The following is a 20,798-nucleotide window of genomic DNA, read 5'->3' on the forward strand; positions in this document are numbered from 1 at the left end:
CCAGATTTATCTGCATGTTTGGTACTAGTGTAACAGAATAAGCATTGTACAAAATCAGAACACTTGAGTCTTGGCTGTAAATTCTCTCTGGAATTAATTAGCTAATTTATGAAATGAAGATACTAGGGCTTTCTTTGAGTAATGACAGACTAGGTAATTTAAACTGACACCCATGCTGAGGGTTAACTAGAATAGCTAAACAAAATAAACAGAACGTTTGCTTGAAGACATGGGAGATCTAACAAGACAGTGGAGAATTTACTGGGTCAGAATCCAGGAGAGGAAGAAAACCGTGGAGGAGAACCCAGATTTGAGGCTGCCTTTTTTTCCTGGGGAAATTTGCCACTTCCAGAGAAGGTAGATGGGATCTGAGTAGTGATGGGATCATCAGCAACTTCATGGGCCTAGTGGGACAAAGATTAGCGAATAAGGCCTGAAAAGGAGGGGACATAGGTAAACCCCTCTTACTTTGGGTTAGGATCCCACCAACAGGAATAAGGATGAATTAGAAGGAGGCAGTCCTTTACAGGGACCATAATTCAGCTTTGAATCACCTGAGTCCTTGAAATTGGAATAGCTGATTTGGAATAGTATTGTTCTTAGGTAACTAAAAGAAGCAAAATTAACTCTTCCCTGAAGAAAAAAATCACATGAACTTGGGCCTCCAATTATTTCTACAGATTATTTTGCAAATATAATATTTGGAACAAAATAAAAAGTAACCAGACATATAAGTAGCCAAGTAAATTGGAATTAGAAACAGCAAAACAAAATAAAAAATAAACAGACCTGCAGGTATCCAGACACGGGAGTTATCAGATAGCGATATTAAAATAACTATGCTTACCATATTCAAGGTGACAAAAGACAATAATGAGAATTTTGTATAGAACCAGAAACTATGAAAAAGAACCAAGCCAAATGGAAACCTAGAACTGAAAAATATAATAAAGGAAATTAAGAACTCAGTGGATCAGTAGAAGGGTAGATTAGAAGTGGGTGAAGAAGGCCAGGCGTGGTGGCTCATGCCTGTAATCCCAGCCTTTTAGGAGGCCAAGGCAGGTGGATTACTTGAGGTTAGGAGTTTGAGACCAGCCTGGTCAACATGGTGAAACCCCATCTCTACTAAAAATACAAAACATTAGCTGGGCATGGTGGCGTGCTCCTGTAATTCCAGTTTACTCAGGATGTTGAGGTAGGAGAATGTCTTGAACCTGGGAGGCGGAGGTTGCAGTGAGCTGAGATCATACCACTGCACTCCAGCCGGGGCAACAGAGTGAGACTCCATCTTGAAGGAAAAAAAAAAAAAAAGAAATAGGTAAAGGAAAAAAAATGAATGTATCAGAAGTCAGGTGAGAATAAATTTTCTGGAATGAAGCATGGATAGACAAAAAGATGGAAAACAAAGATGGGAGGCTAAGAGGTATAGAAGATACAGTGAGATGGAGTTCTAAAGGAGAGGAGACAGAAGGGACAGAAGAAATATTTGAAAAGAACTTGCTAAAACTGATTTAAAAAGTTGAGCTACAAATTGAAGAGATTCTACAAACTACAGCATATTTTTTAAAAAATCTACACCTAAGCACATCATAGTGAAACTTCTGAAAATCGAAGCAGCCAGAGGAAAAAAAAAGATTACCTTAAGGAGCAACAAAAAGACTGAGAACTAACTTCTCATAAGAAACTATGAAATCCAGAAGACAAAGGAACATTATCTTTGAAGTGCCAAAAGACACTGTTAACGGAGAATTTTACACTGAGGAAAAATATTCTTCAAGAATGAAAACCATACAGAAATATTTTTTGGTAAACAAAAACTACATTTGTCACCCTCAGATTTCAAATATAATAGAGTGAGGTTAAGGCAGAAGAAAATGATCCCAGATGGAAGGTCAACAATATAGGGGCTGGGTGCAGTGGCTCACGCCTATAATCCCAGCACTCTGGGAGGCCAAGGTGGGTAGATAAGTTGAGGTCAGGGGTTTGAGACCAGCCTGGCCAACATGGTAAAACCCCATTTCTACCAAAAAATACAAAAATTAACCAGGTGTGGTGGTGTGCACCTGTAATCCCGCTACTTGGAAGGCTGAGGCATGAGAATTGCTTGAACCCAGGAGGTGGAGGTTGCAGTGAGCTGAGATCATGCCAATGCACTCAAGTCTGGGTGACAGAGTGAGACCCCATCTCAAAAAAAAAAAAAAAAAAAAAAGAAAGAAAGAAAAAGAAAAAGAAAAAGAGTCATGCTTTTCATGAGTAACCTGGCAAAATAAAACCAAAAGATATTAAAAAAAATAGGAAGAGAAAAATAGATAAACGACTGAATAAACAGATACAATAGATGTAAATTATAATCTAAATGGATATATCTATTTATATCTAAATATAAATCTATTTAGATATATCTATATCATCTAATATCTATAATATAGATATTAAACATATAGATAATAAAATTAGATATAGATAATATATAGATAATACAGATATACTATCTATATCTAATATAAATATATTTATTATATCTAAATAGATATAATAATGTCTTACTGGCTTTAAAAATGTATATGCATGTTATTTTGGTATATAATTAAAATACATGATCAAAATAGCATACAAGTTAGAAGGAAGGTAAATGGAATTAAATTGGCCTTGCATTTTCTAGGAAGGAGGTAAAAGTACCAAATAATATTAGATTTTTAAATTCAAGAATGATATTGCAATAAGTCAAGTAACCACTGTAACAGCATTTATGACGTAAATCCTCCAAAATAATACAGAGAATAAATGAAATGATAAAAAATAATTGTAACACCAGGGGAGGGGAAAGAGTACGTTCTTAGGTCTAACTAAACATTTTAACTCAAAACACTCATAGGGCTTATTTGGCACCAATCTCTTCAAAAGACCAAGAACACGGTTTGCTAGCAGGTAGCGTCAGTGTCCTTGGGGCAGTCCACACAGCAATCAACTGACAGCTTAGGTGTAAGGAGATGAGATCCACATTGGGCAAGTGTGGGAGGTGACCTTGGCTTAAAAGCCTCATGCCCTACAGGACCAAATATCTCTTAGAACAGCTCAGAAGACATAGCTTCCAGGGTCCAGCAAAGGACAGGCCTAATACAAGAGTCACTGAGCTCAGGCAAACCCAAAGTATATCATCCCCACCAGACACCATTCTCCCAAGACAGATGCAATTTACTGACAGGGATAATTTTCACCATAAGTGATGTTGTTAAGTGATATATGTCTTACTAGGTTGCCAGAGGAACAGAGCTAGAAATTTAACTGAGGTTAAGCTGTCAAGGAGAAGGAATAAAGCTTTGTTTACCTTTTTCCCACGAGAATCAATGTAAAAGAAATAAAAAAAGAAAAGAAAAGAAAAGAAATACAGAAGAGTCAAATAGAAGCATTAACAAGATGGCTGATTTAAATGCAACACACACTATATTAAAAGTAAATGAACTAAATGATTTATTCAAAAGATAAAAATTGTCAGATTGGATTAAAAAAATCAAAGTTAACTATATGCTACTTATGAGAGACATACTTGAAACATAAGGATATAGAAAGATTGAAAGTAAAAGGATGAAAAAGATATACCATGCAAACTCTAGCCAAAAGAAAAGCTGGCATAGCTATATTATTCATGCAAAGCAGATTTCAAGGCAAAAAGCAATATGGAAATAGAGATGTTTCATAATGATAAATGACTCAAACACCAGGAAGATATAACAGTTCTAACTTGAATGAACCTAACAAATTCTCTAAATATTTACACAAAAAATCAAAGGTACAATGAGGACAAGTAGATAAATTCAGAATCAAGGTAGAGTTTAAAACATCTTTCAATGTTGACAAAACAAAGAAGTCAGGAAGAAAATAGAAAAGTTGAACAATATTATTAGCAAACTTGACCTAATGGACTTGTGTAGAATATTGAATGCAACTTTTTTTTTTTTCTGAGACAGAGTCTCGCACTGTTACCCAGGCTGGAGTGCAATGGCATGATTTTGGCTCACTGCAACCTCCGCCTCCCAGGTTCACATGATTTTCCTGCCTCAGCCTCCTGAATAGCTGGGATTACAGGTGCACACCACCATGCCCAGCTAATTTTTTGTATATTTAGTACAGACAGGGTTTCACTATGTTGGCCAGGCTGGTCTTGAACTCCTGACCTCATGATCCACCTGCCTCGGCCTCCCAAAATATTGGGATTACAGGCGTGAGCCACTGCGCCCGGCCGCAAAATTTTTAAAGACAAACAAAACATATACATAAAGCAAATTTAGCAAATTTCTAAAAATTGAAATCACACAATACATACACATAAAGCAAATTTAGCAAATTTCTAAACATTGAAATCACACAGAGTATGTCTTCTGATGAAATAAGACTAAGCTAGAAATCAAGAGCAAAAAGATGAGAAAATCCTGTGTGTTTGAAAATTAAGAAAAATACTTCTAAACAACTAACCCTTAGGTCAAAAAGGAAATTACAATGTGATTTGGAAAATATTTTGGACTGAATAATGTATAAAATCATGCGGGCAAGGCAATCTTAACATAAGGCATCATATGAGAAGTATTAATATAACTAACTTTACTAACCAGAAAACACCTGAATGGAATATTACCAGTACTGAGTGACTATGCATAGGAAGTGGCAACATTGGATGAGACACTAACAACCAACTAAGAAATGGGGGGAAGCCCTTTCATCCTGTTTAGTAATATGAAAGTCTTTGGATAAGGAATCTAGTGGGAATACTTTCTCTATATTTAATCAGCATTCTGTCTGAATTTATAAATGCTGCCTCCTCTCTCATTTATAAATATCCAGACTGACTCAGCCTAAGGAATCCTAAATTTGGCAAATTCAGAGTGTCTTATAAAGGTTAAATTGCAAAAGTTAATAGTGATCTTATTCACTTGAACTTTTTCACCTGTCTCTCCCTATATACTTTATGGGAAAAAAATACCATTTGTGAAAGTACACCAATCAGTATATAGATTAACTGGAATATACTATCCAAATATACATCTATTTAACCTGCTTTGAACACTGCCAATAGTCATAGCAAATTTAATAATTTACTGACAATCCGTTTATAGTACCTTATCAGGAATTAACACATAAAATTAACAGAACCCATTCTCTAGATTCAAAAGATTTATAATCTGGGTGGGGACACAAGTCGTGAACTGAAGACACTATGGATTCTGTGAAAGTGAGGAGCCAGGGACTTCTACTCCTGGTAATGGAGGATTAGATAATACTTATCAATCTTCCTGATGAAGTTACTTAAAAAAGGTGCTAGACAAAATATGGGGAAAAGGTTTTGGTAAGTGCATCACAGAGCTAATAAGATAGGGAGGAAAGACCTGGCCAAAATTAGAAAACTAAAATCAAGATGAGTGAGCCTACATCTCACGGTTGTGTTTTGTTTTAGCAGCTACTGTTGACATGGAAAAGGCAGTCATAAGGCTGAGCATAGCTTCTGACTCTCATGGGACTTCAGTACCAAAGTTAGAACCTGGAGTCTTGGATGAGAGAATGTAGTTTGGTCTGCAATCCTGAATAGCTAAACCTGGGAGATAAAGGTAAATGGACGACAGCCCAACACTGAGCTACTACAGGTCCTAAAATGGGATAAAGGTGATCCCAGACTGTGGAACTGATATAAACTTTCAGTTGTTCTATTTCCTTATGGGTGTCACTAATAAATAGCATATATCTGAATTCTTTTTCTTTAATCTGAATAGGCTTTTATCCATTTACATTCAATGTAATTATGAATATATTTAATTTGTTTCTACCAAATAAATATCCAGCTTTCCTATGTTCTTTTGTTTCTTCTTTTTTATGTTTTTTTTTTAGGGGGTGGAGGGGGGAGGATTCTTTGTTTTTATTCTGTTTTTTTTTTTTTTCCCCTTCTCTACTAGTTTGGAATTTATAACCTCTATTTTCTACTATTTTCAATGATTATGCTAGAAAATTTTCACTTTTTTTTTTTTTTTGAGACGGAGTCTCGCTCTGTTGCCCAGGCTGGAGGGCAGTGGCCGGATCTCAGCTCACTGCAAGCTCCGCCTCCCGGGTTTACGCCATTCTCCTGCCTCAGCCTCCCGAGTAGCTGGGACTACAGGCGCCCGCCACCTCGCCCGGCTAGTTTTTTTGTATTTTTTAGTAGAGACGGGGTTTCACCGTGTTAGCCAGGATGGTCTCGATTTCCTGACCTCGTGATCCGCCCGTCTCGGCCTCCCAAAGTGCTGGGATTACAGGCTTGAGCCACCGCGCCCGGCCCACATGTATTTTTAATTCATCAGAGTTGAACGTTCAACATTTTTATTCCTTTTTTCTGAACTAAGGACCTTAAACACTTGAATTACAATTAGCTACTCTTCTAATTGATATGCAACTGTTACTGTGTTAATTCTAATCTGTATTTTCCATTCCACGAAATATTATTTAACAGAGTTTATTTAAATGCATCTACATATTTACCAATCCTTTGCTCTTCTTTTCTTTTTGCATTTCAGAGTTTCATTTAGTATACTCTTCCTATTGTCTGATGAATATCTTTTAGAATCTCCTTAAGTGAGGTTGATAAACTCTGTTTTTGGTTTTTGTTTTTCAGAAAGATTCTTTATTGTGCCTTTGTTCTGGAAAAATATATTCCCTGGGTATAGAATTTTGGTTTACAGTTATTTTCTCTCAGACTAATTGTCATACTTTTGAATCTAATCTGTCTTTTCTCTGGCTGCTTTTAAGATATTTTCTTTGTCTTTAATCTTCTAGGATTTTACTAGGTGTCTACATGCAGATTTCTTTTAATTTTTTCAACTTCAGATTCACTGGGCTTCCTGATTCTGTTAAGTGAAGTCCTTCAATATTCTTGAAATTCTCAGGAATATTTCTTCAAATATTGTTCTATCCATTTTCTCTTCTATAACTCTGATAAGATACATGTTTGACCACTTTATTTTCTCTCCCATGTGTCTTTTTTTTATTTTTTTATTTTTTTTTTTAAGAGATGGAGTCTCACTCTGTCACCCAGGCTGGAGTGCAGTGGCACAATTTTGGCTCACTGCAACCTCTGCCTCCCGGATTCAAGTGATTCTCCTGCCTCAGCCTCCTGAGTAGCTGGGATTACATGCACATGCCACCATGCCCGGCTAATTTTTTTGTATTTTTAGTAGAACAGGGTTTCACCGTGTTAGCCAGGATGGTCTTGATCTCCTGACCTTGTGATCTGCCCGCCTCAGCCTCCCAAAGTGCTGAGATTACAGGCGTGAGCCACTGTGCCCTGCCCCCGTGAGTCTTAATGTTTCTTTTATATGTTTCATTTCTTGGTCTAAGTGGAATTCTGGATAACTCCTTCAGTTCTTATTTTCATTTCACTACTTTCTCTTCAGCTTTATGTAAACATGTTAAACCTATCCATTGATTTTTTAAATTTTAATTACTTAGTTTTTATTTCTATCAATTGTCTAGTTGCTTGCTCTCTCTCATTTTCAGGTCTTTCATTTCTTGATATATATTAAACATTCTTACATTCTCTTTCGGATCATTTCTGTATCAGAAGTTTTCATGAGTCTGAACCTGCTGTTTGTTGTTTAGTTTGCCTTTTACCTATAGTATCTTGTAGTGATTCTTTACTGTGAGCTAATTTTCCTTAGAACTTTGTGGAAATTCTTTAAGGTCTGGTATTGGTGGCCCATCTGGAGCCGCTGCTGCCATGATGCTGGCTGCAGCTGGGGAGGCGTGGCTGGGGTTGTGTGCTGAGAGATGAGTAGACGATGGGAGGACCTGACTGCAGAGAGGAGCTACCCACTGAAAGTCTCCTTTGAGCTGTTCTGTCACCCAATAAAGCACCTCTTTGCCTTGCTCACCCTCTATTTGTATGCATACCTCATTCTTCCTGGACACAAGACAAGAACTCGGAATCCACTGAATGGCAGGGCTAAAAGAGCTGTAATACAAACAGGGCTGAAACACGCTCCTTGCTTGCCACGTTGTGGGTGACGAGGAGTGAAGAGAGGAGAAGAGCTATGGCCCTTCCTATGCCTGGTCCAGTCGCAGCCTCACAGGGAACCAGTGCCTGTGTTGTTGCCTGGAGCTGCCTGCCCTGCTGGAGCTGGTGTGCTTGGCTGTGTGCAGTGGCTGGACCTTATGCTCACTCACTCACACACCCCTTGCCATTCTGTGCCTGGTTCATCCTTGGCAGGTGTGGAATCCAGGTTGGTAGGGCAAGCTGAGTGCAGCCTGCCAGGCTGAGCAGGTGGAACAAGCCCGGCAGGCTTGAGCAAAACTCAGGCAAAGGCACCACCAGCCACAAAGGTTTCTGGCCAGAAAAGTGACACCCCAAGGATCCTGTGACAGTATGAAAATAGTTTCCTTAAGGAAAACAGTTTTACTTGCTTTTTTCAGATGCCTGGGGCAATTATAAGATCTGGACCACCTTTAATCAAATTGTCAGTGTGAGGCTTTTTCAAGCTACCCAGGTAGTATGAGTTTGGGTTGCAAACCTCCTAAAAGCTCACTGATGATTATAAATTCCCAAGAGAGATTCACACCCCCTCCACCCGTGGCTCAATGCCAAGAACCAAGACACGTAGTTTTCCTTACTGATAATGGGGAATTACTTGTAGTTCACTCTACATGTAGCCCTTTAAAGACTCACCATTGTGTGTGTGTGTGCACAGAATTCCTTATTAGACACCCTACTTTGGGGAGGCCCTGGGCTTCACTTCAAGGACCCAGCCTTGAATAACTATATTCAAAGTTACCCACTTCAACAAATCCCCACAGGGTGAGGGGCAGCTTTAGGGGTTTTTCCCTTCACTCAGTTAACTTCTACATTCACTCAGCTCCTGGCTTGCATATACCTTACTTTTTGTTAGTTCACGGCTGCATTCAAGATGTTGATTTTTATATTTTATCTAATATTTCAGTCGTTTTCAGTTGGCTTTAGTGGGCACCTCATTCACCATGTTGCCAGAAAATGCATTATTCATATATTTTTGAGGTCTTTACATCTATATTTCTAAGTTAAATTGATCTCTAATTTTATTTTCTCATATTAAGCTTATATTAAGGTAACATTAATCTCATTAAATGAGTTGAGTAGTTGCCTCTCTTCTTCCCATCCTCCAAAACAGTTTCCATATGATAGGGATGAATGGTTCCTCAAAGGTTTTATAAAACTGATTTCTAAACCATCTAGATGTGATGTCCTTGGCAAAGTTGGGAAAAGGTGGATTTATCATCAGTTATTCGGATTCTTTAAGGTTACTGATATATTCAGGTTGTCCCTTTCTTCTTGAATTAATTTTGATAACTTTTTTTCTAGAAAACCATCTACATTTCCAAATCATTGGCATATAGTTATCTATAATATTCTTATGTTTTAAAAAATCTCTATAATGTCTGCATAGTAATAGCCCCTTTTTTGTTCATAATTTTTTAATTTATCAGCTTTATTAGAGGTCTTACTGATTACTTTTTTTCCCATTATTTTAAAGTTTTACTATTAAAAAAAAACATTTTCTTACTTATTTCTTTAGGTTTTCTTTGGCGTTCCTTTTCTGGCTTCTTGAGTTGCACTTAGCCATTAACTTTTCAGTCTTTCTTGTTATTTTACAAAGGCATAACAGATGGATAACTTTAGCAGTATTCTATAAATTTTGACAAATTTTTTGTCATGTACTTCCTAACATTTTGTAATTTCCATTGTGATTTCCTCTTCAACCTATGACCTGTTTAGGAGAGTACTTTTCAAAGTTCCCAAACATTAAAATTTTTTTTAATGCTGGTTTTTATTTTACTTGCTTTTAAGATGAAAAATATATCTGTATATGCGCTTCTTCAAAGTGGTTGAGATGGCTGAGTGTGGTGGCTCACACCTGAAATCCCAGCACTTTGGGAGGCTGAGGTGGGTGGATGACCTGAGATCAGGAGTTCAAGATCAACCTGGCCAACATGGTGAAACCCCATCTCTACTAAAAATACAAAAAAAAAATTAGCCGGGTGTGGTGGCACACACCTGTAATCCCAGCTACTCGGGAGGCTGAGGTGTGAGAACTGCTTGAACCCAGGAGGCAGAGAGGTTGCAGTGAGCTGAGATAGCACCATGGCACTCCAGCCTGGGCAACAAAGCAAGACTCCATCTGAAAACACACACACACACACACACACACACACACACACACACACACCCCAAAATGGCTTCCTTTGTCATCTATAATGTGGTTCTTTTTTTTTTTTTTTTTTTTTTTTTGTTGAGACAGAGTCTCGCTTTGTCGCCCAGACTGGAGTGCAGTGGCCGGATCTCAGCTCACTGCAAGCTCCGCCTCCCGGGTTCACGCCATTCTCCTGCCTCAGCCTCCCTAGTAGCTGGGACTACAGACGCCCGCCACCTCGCCCAGCTAGGTTTTTTTGTATTTTTTAGTAGAGACGGGGTTTCACCGTGTTAGCCAGGATGGTCTCGATCTCCTGACCTTGTGATCCGCCCGTCTCAGCCTCCCAAAGTGCTGGGATTACAGGCTTGAGCCACCACGCCCAGCCCAATGTGGTTAATTCTTGTAAATGTTCCATGTATACTTTATTATTTTTTTGAGATGGAGTCTTGCTCTGTTTCCCAGGCTGGAGTACAGTGGCACCATCTCACTTACTGCAATCTCCACCTCCCAGGTTCAAGTGATTCTCCTGTCTCAGCCTCCTGAGTAGCTAGGACAACAGGCCACTATGCCCAGCTAATTTTTGTATTTTTAGTAGAGACAGGGTTTCACTATGTTAGACAGGCTGGTCTTGAACTACTGACCTCAAGTGATCCTCCCACCTTGGCCTCCCAAAGCGCTGGGATTACAGGTGTAAGCCGCCATATCTGGCCTCGATGTATACTTTAAAGGAATATATATTTCCTATTCCCTGGGTATGGGGTTCCTTTGATCTATTTGATAAAGTTTAAATTTGGTTTTCAAAGCTTCTGCATTCTTACTAACATTTTTGTCTGCTTCATCTATCATTTATCTTTCTGATAGCACTGGTTTAAAATCTCCCATTATGATGGTGGACTTGTCAATTTGTCAATTTTTCCTTTAAGATTTTTCAGGTTTTTTTTTTTTTTTTTCTTTATAGAATTTATAAGAAGCATGGGTATGTTGTTAGGTACCTAGTTCAACATGGCTTGTCTTGGACAGTTTTATTTTGTTATCACTAGTTTACCTGTATTAATACTTGCTTTCTTAAATTCTATGTTCTTTCACATGAATGTTGCTTTTAACCATTTTTGGTGACAGGTGGCTTGATATCTTTATCTATGCCTTTGTTTTCGAGCTTTCTGCATGGTGTTATTTATGTGTGTCTCCCTTAAGCAGCATACAGCTGGATTTTCCACCTATCTAGTCTGCTTAGTCTATTTACATTATGATGAATACCAATTATTTAGATTTATTTCTATCATATTATTTTGTTCTAAATGCAACTCTTTTTTTTTTCTGCCGTCCTCTAGAACCCCTCACTTTGGCTTCACCTTCTTGCCTTCTATTGTACTGATAAGTTGTCTATATTCTTCTGCTTGTCTCTGCTGCCTCCCTTCTCCCCTGACCTCCACACACACACATGGATTGGGAAGCTGTAGCAGAGATTGCTAGGCTAGTTCCCCACCTTATGTCCAGTATCTTTTTCTTACTTTAAAACAGAATTCTTATTGCTAGCTGAGTGCACTGCTGACCAGAATGTAAATACCCTTCCCAGCTTCCCTTACAACTCTATGTAGCAAATATGATGTAGCTAAAGTGTTGTGTCAAACTTCCAGGAAGTCTCTTTGAAAAGGAGGAAGTTCCAGCTGCCATCATGGACCAGGAGGATGGATGGCAAGCACTAGGATGGTAGAGCAGAAGGACAGAAAGAACTTGGGTCTCTAATAACTTTGGATCTGCCATACCAGTCCTGGGATGCCTTCTTCTATACTTCATTTATAGGAGAGAGTAATAAATGTCTCTTTTATTTAAGCTACTAATTCAGGGATCTGTTTTATTAGAAGTTGAATGCAATTCCTGATACAGAAATTATAGAAAGTTCTAGAATTTTATTTCTTTACAAGGCACATTAACTACCAAGTTTAGAAAACACAACAATTCTTTTTCTAGTTAATTGACTAACTGTAGTAAACTGAATATTTAAAAATATTTCATGAAATTCAGTGTTCAACTGTTTCTTGTGTCCTTTGCCTTCGTTCCAGGTTCACTTTTCTTCTTGCTGGATGAAGCAGGCTGCAGCTGACATGCAAAGAAAAGCTGAGATACAAGAGTGAAGAGTCCTAATGGCATTCTAGCCTTCAGTGCCAGTGTCCTTACCCCTTCTGGAGGTTTGATTATATAAGCCAACAAATTGTGCTTATATGCGGTCACTTCAGGCCAAAGAATCCTGACAAAAGGAAATAGAAAGCTACTGAACAGATGTGTTCCTGTGGCATTTGCCTAATTTATCCATAGTGAAGTAACCAGAAACAGTATAGATTTAAATTCTTAGAGAGGAAGTTGATTTAAAAAAAAAAAAGATAAAGAAGAAGAAACTACATAGGAGAAGCACCAGAAGAGAAAGATAAAAATGAAGAAACTAAAAATAACATGGCTCAGAATGCTGCCTAATTTATCAAACTTGTCAACAGTAGCAGTTAAGGGTAGAAATATGTTCTTTAAGGAAAAAAAACAGACAAAAGTTATCAAATAGTATTAGTCCTCAAAGGAACAATGAAAACCACAAATAATTGTCAATAGTGCATCTTTTTTTTTTTTTTTTTTGAGACAAGGTCCTGCTCTGTCACCCAGACTGGAGTGTAGTGGTGCGATCTTGGCTCACTGCAACCTCTGCCTCCCAGGCTCAAGCAATCCTCCCACTTTAGCCTCCAGCATAGCTGGGAACACAGGCATGTGCCACCATGCCTGGCTAATTTTGTAACTTTTTGTAGAGGAGGTCTCATTATATTGCCCAGGCTGGTCTCAAGTGATCCTTCTGCCTCGGCCTCCTGAGTAGCTGGGACTGCAGGTGCATGCCACCATGCCCGGCTAATTTTTTTAACTTTTGTAGAAAGGAGGTCTCACTATATTGCACAGGCTGGTCTCAAGTGATCCTCCCGCCTTAGCCTCCCAAAGTGCTGGGATTACATATATATAAGCCACAACACCCAGGCCAATACATGTTTATATTTCAATTATTTAAAATAGCCTAAGGACAATACTTGCATACTAAATTTCCTCTTAAAACTCTCTGGCCACCTTGTACTCAAACACAGTATATAAATGGTGCATTTTACAACTTAATTCAGGATTTTACTTATTTATCTCAGCCAGGTCCTGTTTTCAGCACAGGAAAAAAGTTCCTTTTGCTGTGCATGCTATGCCTTATGTATTTTTTAAATTCAAGATTTTTCCCTTGACCATGACAGTAGACTAAAAAGCTCAAATTTAAGATACATACTAATCTGGGACACAAACAATTGTTCCACTGAGGTGAGATTTTTTTAAATGCAAGAATAAAAATTCTATTATAACATTCACTTTATACATATTCTTCAATCTACATGTGATTACCTAAAAAGCAAATCATATATACATTCTTTATAATGCATCAAGAGGAAATCTATGAGTTAAAATGGATATTTAGAAAAGAAAATAATTACCTTTGATGCAAGGTTGTCTACTAAAGCAATCATAGAATTCTTAAACAAGGTAGCAGCAGTCAGAGGTCGCTTGGTCACCTCTGTAATGCTCAGTTTGCCTTCAGGCCACATATTCTTGAGCACAGGATTTGAACTGAGAAGCACAGAAAAAAACAATTCAAATGTCACATTCAAATAAGCTGGATAAAAACTGATAAGCAATTCTGCTGAAATGTATCCTGAGAATCATAATTGGACTACAGACTGAACTCACAAGGCCTAATTGGAAAGATGATTCCATCCAGAAAATTATGCTGCAAGTATAATGACTGATACTGCAATGCAAATTGAGATTTTTTTCCAAACTACAGCATATTTAACAAATTATTTAAACTTCTTTAAAGTGACATCTTTATTCTACCTACCTAGGACCCTCAAAGGGTCAATATGGCCCTTACAATACATATAGAAAACAAATTCATTTTTGTGATGGTTAGAAAATGAGGACAAACCACTAGTAGAAAAACGATCCTCAATGTCACAGCAGAAAACATAAAAGTGGCAACATCTTTGAATTAAAGCAAATATTTATATATTAATAGAACAGTTAACACTACAGAAAACCCGCTTTTTTAAAAAAAACACAGGTAGGAATATAAAATAACCATTTTTATATTGTCCCTAGTAAATCAGTTTACTGTAGTTCAAATTGTCAACAAATTTGTAGGTAGCACTGGCAGTTACAATATTTTATTGATGTGACATTAGGACTGTTGCAGTCCAATTCTAAAAATGCATTTCAGGCCAATTTTCAGGTTAAAATTATATATTCATCATTCTGCTTTGTGGAGGTATTTTTAAAAACGTGTAGTGATCTCAACTGTCATTTTTTTCTGGTTTCATTTTGGGTGCTTTTGATGTTAAACTAATTGGAACTGAAAATGTTGCTTGCTTCCTAGAAACTTTTATCAGAAAAAAACTTTCCTTAGAAAATTGGGGGTTGAGAAGAGAAAATAATTAACATTAGCATTCACTGCTAATTGTTCTTACTACTGCTAACATTTTACCCACTTTCTTTCCCTCATATAAAATTTTAAAAATTGAATTGGATCTCCATAGCACCCAGAATGTTTCTGTATGTAGGTGCTCAAAATAATAGCCGCAAGATGAAAGAGCAGATGAGCGCAAAGCGAAGAAGATAAATGGTGATGTGTGGATTGACTGGGTCTGTGAACACAGACAGAGCAACACTCCCAGCCCTTACCATCATCAGCAAGCAGTGCCAACTACTGTCAAAGTGGCTACAAAACGCTGCAATAACCTGTGGTTTATGAACCCAGTTTCATTACTTTCTAGTCCTATTCCATAATTTTCCATTTGTACACTTACATCAAAATGACTACATAGATGTATATTGTTTTTCCTTAACCTTTTCATTCTTATCTTTAGCACAGAAATAATTTAAGGCAACATTCTTAACTTCCAGTGCACATGGTTCCTGAATGCCATTCTAACACTTACTGAATAGAATTTTCAGAAAGTAGAAAACTGTACTTTGTGTACTTTGAAAAGTCTGACACACGTCAAAAGACTGTGTCTTTTAGTCACTGGCATTTGGTCTATGCAGTTTCTACACCAAATTCTTTGTCTACCTTACTCACTGTTGGCCATATTTGGAGACTATTCCTGCACTACACTGTAAAGGTTGGAAATGAAGGAAATAAGATAACATGTTAAATAGCAGAATTGATACAAAATGAATCCAAACAGTTATAGGGAGTCATTTTAAAGAGAAAGAACTTTCAGGCCAAGTCATGACTGTAATATTTTTGTTTTTCTGAGACAGCGTCTCACTCTGTCACCCAGACTGGAGAGCAGTGGCGAGATGATAGCTCACTGCAGCCTTGACCTTCTGGGCTCAAGTGATCCTCCCACCTCAGCCTCCCGAATAGCTGGGACTACAGGTACGTGCCACCATGCCTGGCTTTTTAATTTTTTGTAGAAATGGGGTCTCCCTATGTTGTTCAGGCTAGTCTCAAACGATTCTCCCACCTCAGCCTCCCAAAGTGCTGGGATTATAGGTGTCAGTCACCATGCCCAGCCTGAATGTAATATTAACAAAACAGTTTTCAAAATATTTTAAATACTAGAACGCTTATCTCAAAAGGGAAGCTCCTCCAGAGACCTAGTATGTATAAAAGGTAAGGCAGATCTCACCTGGCTAACAAGACAGCAGTAAAGAGTAAAAGTTTGTGCACCTGGAATGCAAAATGCTTGCTCCCTTCCTCCCTCCATTTACACAGACACACACACACATACATGCATGCATACATGTGTCTATACTATCAAGGTCTACAGAACTAGAATTCAAGGAACACTGCTTAAAAATAATTATATTGCTGGGTGTAGTGGTGCATGTCTGTACCCCCAGAGGTAGAGTTGGGAGAATCACTTGAGCCCAGGAGTTCAGGGTTACAGTGAGCTATGATCACACCACTGTGCTCCAGGCTGGGTGACTGGGATAACACTTCTAAAAAAGAAAAAAGAAAAATAAAAATCATTATATTAACATATACAAAGAAAAAATGGATTCAAATTTTGGAAGGCTGTTAGCCATGGAAGCATCAAATAGTGTCCAGAGGTGAAGGTGGCTCATTCTAATACCATCTAGGAGGATGGTTTTATCCAATAAATAAATAAATAAATAAATAAATAAATAAAGTCAAGACTTCCCATCTCACGGGCAAGGCCTTTCCTATTATGGAATATATGCAATATGCTGCATTTAACAGACTTTCAATCTTTCACCCCTTTGGCAAAACTATTCCTATTGTGAAATGGATTCATCTTAGCCTGATGCCTTTACTTGTTGGGTTTATCTAAGTTCCTTTCTTCTGATTCTGTGCTTACCAGGCAACTAAGCATTCTGGATTCCATGCGTAATAATGAATCAGAGTTCTCACTGCTATTTGACTTCCCAAGCAGGTCTTCCAATAGGGAAAACCAGCCTGTTATATGAACACAATTATAGTTGGCCCTCCATATCCACGGCTTCCACATTCAACATACCATGGATAGAAAATATTTTTTTAAAAGATGGTTGTGCCTGTACTAAACATGTACAGACTTTTTTGGAGGTCATTATTCTCTAAGCAATACAATATAACAACTATTTACACAGCACTTACATTTTATTAGGTTTTATAAGTAATCTGGGCATGATTTAAAGTATCTGGGAGGATGTGGGTAGGTTATATGTAAATACTACACCATTTTATATAAGGGACTCGAACATGTATGGATTTTGGTATCTTCGGTGGAGGAGGGTACGGGATGGAATTAATTCCCCACGGATACTTCGGGACAACTGGATTCCATTCCATGTTACTGTTAGATTTTCCACTAGAAATAAATCCACATGCTGTTCTGTTTCTACCTGGCCCAGAGAGCCTGGGCTATATTAGTTCACCACCGAAAGGTGAAGCTGTTCCCAGTAGCTGAACTTCTGGGCCATGGTACATTCCAAAGTTAACAAACACCACCTCGTGCAGCCTCTTGGTACACAGACTGGCAACACACCCTGATGGTACCACTGGCCAAATAAGGCTGTTTTTTCCAAGTTGAGCTTTTAGCATTTTCTGCACAGAGAAATGCTAGACTCTGTCATTTGTCCCTCAAAATGAATGTGCCTTACCTGATAAATTAAGCATTGAAATTCCCTTCTGAAAGTCCTTTTTCTCCATGCCTAGTTCTTCCAAGGATCCTCTCTCACATTCCTATGTCTCTGTAACTTTCTACTAATGATAGTGCTATCATTAATCTTGGTGGCTTCAACATCCACACAGATGAACCATTTGATAACAATTCTTGAAAGAACTGTTTAAACATAATGTCTCTGTATCCTCATTTCCTGTATTCCCTTGAGCTGACATCAATGAGATATTTGTCTTCAACGCTACATGGAAACCAGTGTTGTCAAGAGTCCCACTGACCTTGGCATTAGCAAATCCAATGGTCAGTCTTGGTCCTCTCATCACTCCTGCTTTTGACAAGATTTGATGTAGTGTATCAATTTTTTTCTTCTTTAAAGATTTTTTCTTGGCTTGGCCTCTGTGACACCAGATTCCCAGTTTACTTCCTTCCTCACTGGCATGCTCTGTTTCCTTTGCTAGTTCCTCTTTCCTTGTTTGACTCTACATGTTACAGTGTCTCAGGAATTAGTTTTTTTAACCTCTTCTCTTTTTGAAATCCATGCTCACTCCCTAGATACTCTCATCTAGTCTACAGCTTTAAATACAATCAATACACTGATGACTGTGAATTTATATCTCTAGCCCCACCTTTCCCCTGAGAGCCACACGCACATTTGCAATTGCTGATTTGGCACTTTTAATTCAGTATCCAAAATGCACTTCAGACATAACACATCCAAAACAAAACTCTTAATTTCCCTGAACCAATTAGCGTTTCCTCTTGTCTTCTCCTATCAGGCTCAGGTATCACCTCTGATTTCTGTCTTCCTCTCACACTACACATGGTCTCTACCAGCAAATCTTGTCGACTCTACTTTCAAAACATCATCCAATCTGACCCCTTTTCATTATCTCTGTCACTACCACCCAGGCCTCAGCCTGCATTATTATTATTATTTTATTTTATTTTATTTTATTTTTGAGACAAGAGTCTTGCTCTGTCGCCCAGGCCGAGTGCAGTGGCGCAATCTTGGCTCACTGCAAGCTCTGCCTCCCGGGTTCACGCCATTCTCCTGCCTCAGCCTCCCGAGTAGCTGGGACTACAGGCACCCGCTGCCACACCCAGCTAATTTTTTTTGTATTTTTAGTAGAGACGGGGTTTCACCGTGTTAGCCAGGATGGTTTCAATCTCCTGATCTCGTGATCTGCCTGCCTCGGCCTCCCAAAGTGCTGGGATTACAGGCGTGAGCCACTGCACAAGGCCGCAGCCTGTATTATTAAACTCGCCTGCTTTACTGTCTATTTCCATGCTTGTCCCTTACTGTGAGCATTTTACATAGTAGTAGCAGCATTGATATCTTTAAAACATAAATCACATCACATCACATCATAAATTCCAATGCTTCCCTTAATACTTTCTTCTTACCCGGACTCAGGCTCTGTGATCCAGGCTCTACCTACCTTTCTAAAGTCACTCTCCCCATCCCTCACTTTGTTTTCCCCACTTGCTGTTAATACACTCAAGCTCATTCCCATCTTGGGGCCTTGGTACTAGCTATTCTCTCTGTCTGGAATGCTCTTCCTCCAGATATCTGCATGGCTCCCTCCACTTAATTCAGGTCTCTGCTGAAATGTCACCTCTATAAGAGGCCTTTTCTGACTACCCTATCTATAATTCCTTCCCAGCCCCTCCTCGTCTGTACCCTTCAATCTCTTACCTACTTTATTTTTCTGCATAGCACTTGGCACAAACTGAAAATTGTTTCCTCGTTTATTAACAGTCACCTTCACTAGACTATAATCTCCATGAGGCCAGGGACTTTGCCTACATTTTTTCACAGCTGTATCCCAGAATATAGAAGAATGTGTGCCTCAAAGGTACTCAATATATTTTTGATAATCTACTGAGCAACTGACTAAGTAGACTTAATAAATGAATGAATATAGTTCTTTAACCTGTAAGAAGATGGCCAGGAATCCTCTTTCTTCTTCATGGACCTTCTGTTTAAAGTATCCATACTAGATTTAAACTTGTTATCATTTGCCTAGTTTTATTTTGCCATAACTTTTCCACATTTTGTTGGTTTGTGAGAAGATTCTGTCGGCTCAGTCACCATCAGTGCTCACTGACACGAGATGCCACTCTGATATCAGAGCGGTCTCTTATTTGGGGGTGAAGACACTACAATGGGAATTTGAGTATGCAAAACTTCTAGCTGGGCCAGATGTCACCTGACACTTCTTCATCACACTGGCCTGGCCTGAGGACTGCTGAGTATACTGGTAGGGGATGCTGGAAGGCTGGCAGCAGTGAGCACAGAAACTGAGGCAACCCAAGGGAAATCAAAGCAAATCATATTATTAGCAGGGCCCTGCCCAAAATTTATAGATTTTATCATAAAGTTAGTTATATGCTATTTATTAAGTCTGATAAAGCAGAACAAGAAAATGTGCCAGAAAATCTTAAAATTTCATATAAATATAACCATATGCATATATTACATATGTCAATGAGCTTAATCTAGAGTTAATAAAATTTAAATCTTACCTGTTATACATAAGGCGCTTGAAATCTTGAAATAAAGTGTCTTTATTTTTGTCAATAAAACCAATGACAGAATAGCTAACAGGAGAGAAATCACAGAAAACATGTATTATTTACCAAGCAAGAGCCACATTTAAGCTTTTCTAGGAGGCGACAAGCCTTTCCACCGTTAATTATGCAATCAATCATCTAAAAGCTGATGTTGTTCACCTTGTCTGTATTAAAGGATACCGAATTTACCTACTAAATAGAAGGGACTTTGTTTCTATTCTTCAAAAGGAGAGCAAGCATCAGTACTATTATTATGATTAAGATGATAATTTCCTACTGGTTTATTGCTTACCTCAAGAAGATGACTTTTTAAAAGATAGCTGTATTTATCATCCAGCATTCCTAAGATAAAAGCAAAACAGCAACATACAGGAACTAACAGTCTCATCCGTAGGGAGATCAAGTGACTTGCCTAAGGTTCACTCAATGTTCAGGGTAGGATAAAAGAATCCAAGAAGAACTGCAAAGGATGGTAAGAATTGGATAAGCAGAGGAGAAAAAGGCAGGCAGATCACACAGGGAAACAGATCAAATAGAGTGATGAAGGCAGGCACATGCATGGCATTCTGGAGAGAGAATGAGGAGGCCAGTATAGATGATTTGGAGGAAGGGAGATGAGTAAGGTCTTGAAAGTCCAGCTAAGATTGCAGTTGGTGAGAAGAGTGGGAATAGAACTATACTACTCCAGTGACTGGCATGAACTCTAGGAGGAGTGAATTCAGTTTTGGGGTTCTAAAAGTAATTGAGGACTCTGGGTGATTAAGACAGAGGCTAAGAGATTAAGCAAATAGGAACTTTAGATACAGCTACACCTTACAGTTCTGCTCTCGTGCCTGTTTTCTCCCTTGGC

The 20,798-nt window shown here is 38.4% G+C and overlaps 1 protein-coding gene across 7 annotated transcripts in view; it reads right to left on the reverse strand.

Annotated features, from left to right (window-relative positions):
- The window catches only part of LOC105485184 (myosin ID), a 378,692-nt gene that overhangs the window by 227,320 nt on the left and 130,574 nt on the right, over nt 1-20,798 (reverse strand). For 6 of the 7 annotated variants that reach the window (XM_011747397.2, XM_071082693.1, XM_011747396.3 and 3 more), the window contains 2 exons: nt 19,901-19,975; nt 13,682-13,814 (listed from right to left, as the gene is read on the reverse strand). In XM_011747397.2, the coding sequence (XP_011745699.2) occupies nt 13,682-13,814; nt 19,901-19,975 (208 nt within the window). Of the gene's footprint in view, nt 1-13,681; nt 13,815-19,900; nt 19,976-20,240; nt 20,409-20,798 lie in introns of those variants that run through there. The other variant, XR_003018816.2, reaches the window with a different exon arrangement.

Source organism: Macaca nemestrina, chromosome 17 (genome assembly GCF_043159975.1).
Source record: "Macaca nemestrina isolate mMacNem1 chromosome 17, mMacNem.hap1, whole genome shotgun sequence".
Classification (NCBI taxonomy): domain Eukaryota; kingdom Metazoa; phylum Chordata; class Mammalia; order Primates; family Cercopithecidae; genus Macaca; species Macaca nemestrina.